General features: G+C 49.6%; 1 protein-coding gene across 1 annotated transcript in view; it reads left to right on the top strand.

The window, feature by feature from the left end:
- RRP12 (ribosomal RNA processing 12 homolog (S. cerevisiae)) overlaps nucleotides 1-2264 on the top strand; it is an 85033-nt gene extending 82769 nt beyond the window's left edge. The window contains exon 36 of the mRNA XM_011951193.1: nucleotides 1773-2264. Coding sequence (XP_011806583.1) covers nucleotides 1773-1875 — 103 coding nt within the window. The 3' untranslated portion in view covers nucleotides 1876-2264. The remainder of the gene's footprint in view (nucleotides 1-1772) is intronic.
- The last annotated feature ends 1113 nt before the right edge of the window (nucleotides 2265-3377 follow it).

The following is a 3377-nucleotide window of genomic DNA, read 5'->3' on the forward strand; positions in this document are numbered from 1 at the left end:
TTTTTTTTTTTTTTTTAAATATACAGAGGGCTTTTTTTTTTTTTTTTTTTTAATTCAGGTAAAAATGTAAGGCCAGGCACAATAGCTCACACCTGTAATCCCAACACTTTGGGAGGCTGAAGCAGGAGGATCGTTTATGCCCAGGAGTTTGAGACTGGCCTGGGCAATATAGTGAGACCTTGTCTCTACAAAAAATTAGCCAAGCATGATGGCGTACACCTGTAGTCCTGGCTCCTTGGGAGGCTGTGGTGCAAGAAGAGCTTGAGTCTGGGAAGCAGAGGTTGCAGTGAGCCGATATCACGTCACTAAACTCCAGCCTGGGCAACAGAGTAAGACCCTGTTTCAAAAAAAGGAAAAATGGGGCCGGGCACGGTGGCTCATGTCTGTAATCCCAGCACTTTCGGAGGCCAAGGCAGGTGAATCATCTGAGGTCAGGAGTTTGAGACCAGCCTAGCCGACATGGCGAAACCCCGTCTCTACTAAAAATACAAAAAAATTAGCTGGGCATGGTGGCGCGTGACTGTAATCCCAGCTACTTGGGAGGCTGAGGCAAGAGAATCGCTTGAATTTGAGAGGCAGACATCACAGTGAGCTGAGATCACACCACTGCACTCCAGCCTTGGTGACACAGCAGGACTCCATCTCAAAAAATAATAATAATAAATGTAGTTTTAAAATGCAAGTTTACATTTTTTTTTTTAATATATGTTTTGAGACAAGGTCTTGCTCTGTCATCCAGGCTGGAGTGCAGTGGCGCAGTCATAGCTCACTGCAGCCTCAAACTCCCTGGGCACAAACAGTCCTCTGCCTCAGCCTCCTAAAGTGTTAGGATTACAGGCATGAGCCACCATGCCTGGACAATTTGTGTTCTAAATTTGCACTTGACTAAAGTTCTTACCGTATACTACTGTAAACGCTTCATAAATATAATTTTCTTTTCTTTTTTGAGACGAAGTTCCACTCTTGTTGCCCAGGCTGGAGTGCAGTGGCGCCATCTTGGCTCACTTCAATCTCCGCCTCCCGGGTTCAAGTGATTCTCCTGCCTCAGCCTCCCGAGTAGCTGGGACCACAGGCACGTGCCACCATGCCCAGCTAATTTTTGTATTTTTAGTAGAGACAGGGTTTCACCATGTTGACTGGGATGGTCTCAATCTCTTGACCTTGTGATCCTCACGCCTCGGCCTCCCAAAGTGCTGGGATTACAGGCGTGAGCCACCGCACCTGGCCCTGAACTGCTTCTTTAAACATGATATTATGTCATACAGATGTTTTCTGGTGTATACATACTCTACATAGTCATCATTTTTAATAGCTTTGTATAATTTGCTTTTCTAATCCCTTTATTGGTGGGAAATTAGAGTTGTTCCCGACTTTGGCCCTTAAATTGGGTTATGTGTAGGACTGCTTTGGAAACTAATGTTACTAGGCAAATGGTGTTCTAAAATTCCAGCTTCTGTGGATTGTAAGTTACCTTTCAATAGAGGGATGGGTGGGCAGAGGGAGCTTTGACCTTCTCTGGACGTACATTAGAGGAAGAATGGCAGTGAGGCCTGTTTCCAGGGGGATAATTGTGCCAAAGTGGAATGTCCCGGTCAGGACATGAGCTGTGTGGAAGCTGGAACCACGTGTGATCTGCCCAGTTCATGTGCTGGCCACCACCTGGAGGCCCACTTCTCATCCCTGCTGGCGCTGGGGGTGAGCCATCATTTGGCATCAGGAGGGGGCCTCCTATTCTCAGCCAGATGTGACCCTTCTGTTCCTTGGCCCTGCAGGAAGAAGATGAAGCTGCAGGGACAGTTCAAAGGCCTGGTGAAGGCTGCCCGGCGAGGTTCCCAGGTGGGACACAAAAACCGCAGAAAGGATCGTCGGCCCTGAGGCCCAGGGCTGCCCGGTGATCCAGCCTGAGGCCCTTTCAGCCCCCACGCTACCTTGCCACCAGCTCCAGGTACTCAAGATTCTGGCAGAGCCTGGACTCAGGATGACTTGGAACTAGGGCTTGGCGCTCAGAAGTCCTGGATTTTGGAAACTCCAAATGGAATCACCCTTCAAAGACATCCCTGGTGCCTGGAGATGGGAATGTGGCCTCAGTGCCTCTGAGTAGGTGCCATGGGGCACCTTTGCTTTCTCCCCAGAGTGGCCACAAGCACCAGAGCAGATGATCTCTATTTCCGCCAGCTGCTTGTACCCACGTGGCATCCTGGCTGTGGTCTGGGTGTGTGAGATTTATTGTGACCAGATGTAGAATAAATGTGTCTCATCCTGCATTTTTTTTCTAGAAACTGTTTCATAATCTGCCCCCTCCAGGGGTAAGAACAGTGTCCAGTTGTTGGCAGCAGTGGCCTGACCTCTTCCTGTCTGACTCCTTACATCCAGTCCAGGGCATATCATGATGCTTTGCCCATAGGACAGGCTTTGGAACTTGCCAGGAAGCACCCACCTGTGTCAGGAGGGGCAGCGAATGCCCCAGGGCTGGTGTTGGGAGCTGCAGTTCAGCAAGGGACTGCCCCTGCTGCCCTGGTCACAAGTCTCTCCAGCATCTTTGTTCGTTGATTCAACAAAGTGTTTGCTGAGCCCCTCCAAGTGGGCTCAGCATAGCCTGGTTCATTCACCTCCCTGTTTTCCCACATTCTTTTTTTCCCAGACAAGGGGATCTGTTTGTGCGATGTGATTCACTGGTCTAGCTTTGTTGGTCTGGAGCAGAGAAGGGCATGGCACAGAGGTCCTGAGGTCACTGTCCTGTCAGTCCGGGTCCCCTCGTATGGATACGCTCCCACAGGCAGCCAGAAGCAAAGAACCGCAGCACTGTTCCCACACCCCAATATGAGGAGTGTGCTTTGTGCCCTAGCACCTGACTGATATATTCTTCCCATCTCAGATCCCCCTAATGTGAGGCGAGCACATACACATATTCCTCGTTTCCATTCTAGTCTAAGGCACTTGGCTCTGATAATGGTCCCAGGAGGCCCTGTGCACCTCCTAGCAGCCTGTCCCACCATACTCTTCCACTCATTCTCTAAGGGGACCCAAGTCTTGACTGAGTCCAGCGCTACCCAAATTAGGGCATTTCCTCCCGATGATTTGGGGCTAGGAAAAGCTAAGAGGAACCACACTTGGCCCAGAGGTGGCACTGTTTACATGCCTTGTTCACAGAAATCTAGAATTAAACAGCAAGCAAGAAAGGTGGTCAGGAGTGGCTACCAGAGATTTGCAGAGGGGATCTAACCATACTCCCCATTGTTACACTTCTGGACACAAGTTGGGTTGAACAAGTAAGCCAAGCCCAGTCCTTTCCTGTTTCCTTTCTCAGGAAATGTGACCACGTGCACTGGGAAGCTTCGTATAAAGTAGATAGGGGTATGAGCCAATTGCCCAGCATT

Source organism: Colobus angolensis, unplaced genomic scaffold (genome assembly GCF_000951035.1).
Source record: "Colobus angolensis palliatus isolate OR3802 unplaced genomic scaffold, Cang.pa_1.0 Scaffold316, whole genome shotgun sequence".
Classification (NCBI taxonomy): Eukaryota; Metazoa; Chordata; class Mammalia; order Primates; family Cercopithecidae; genus Colobus; species Colobus angolensis.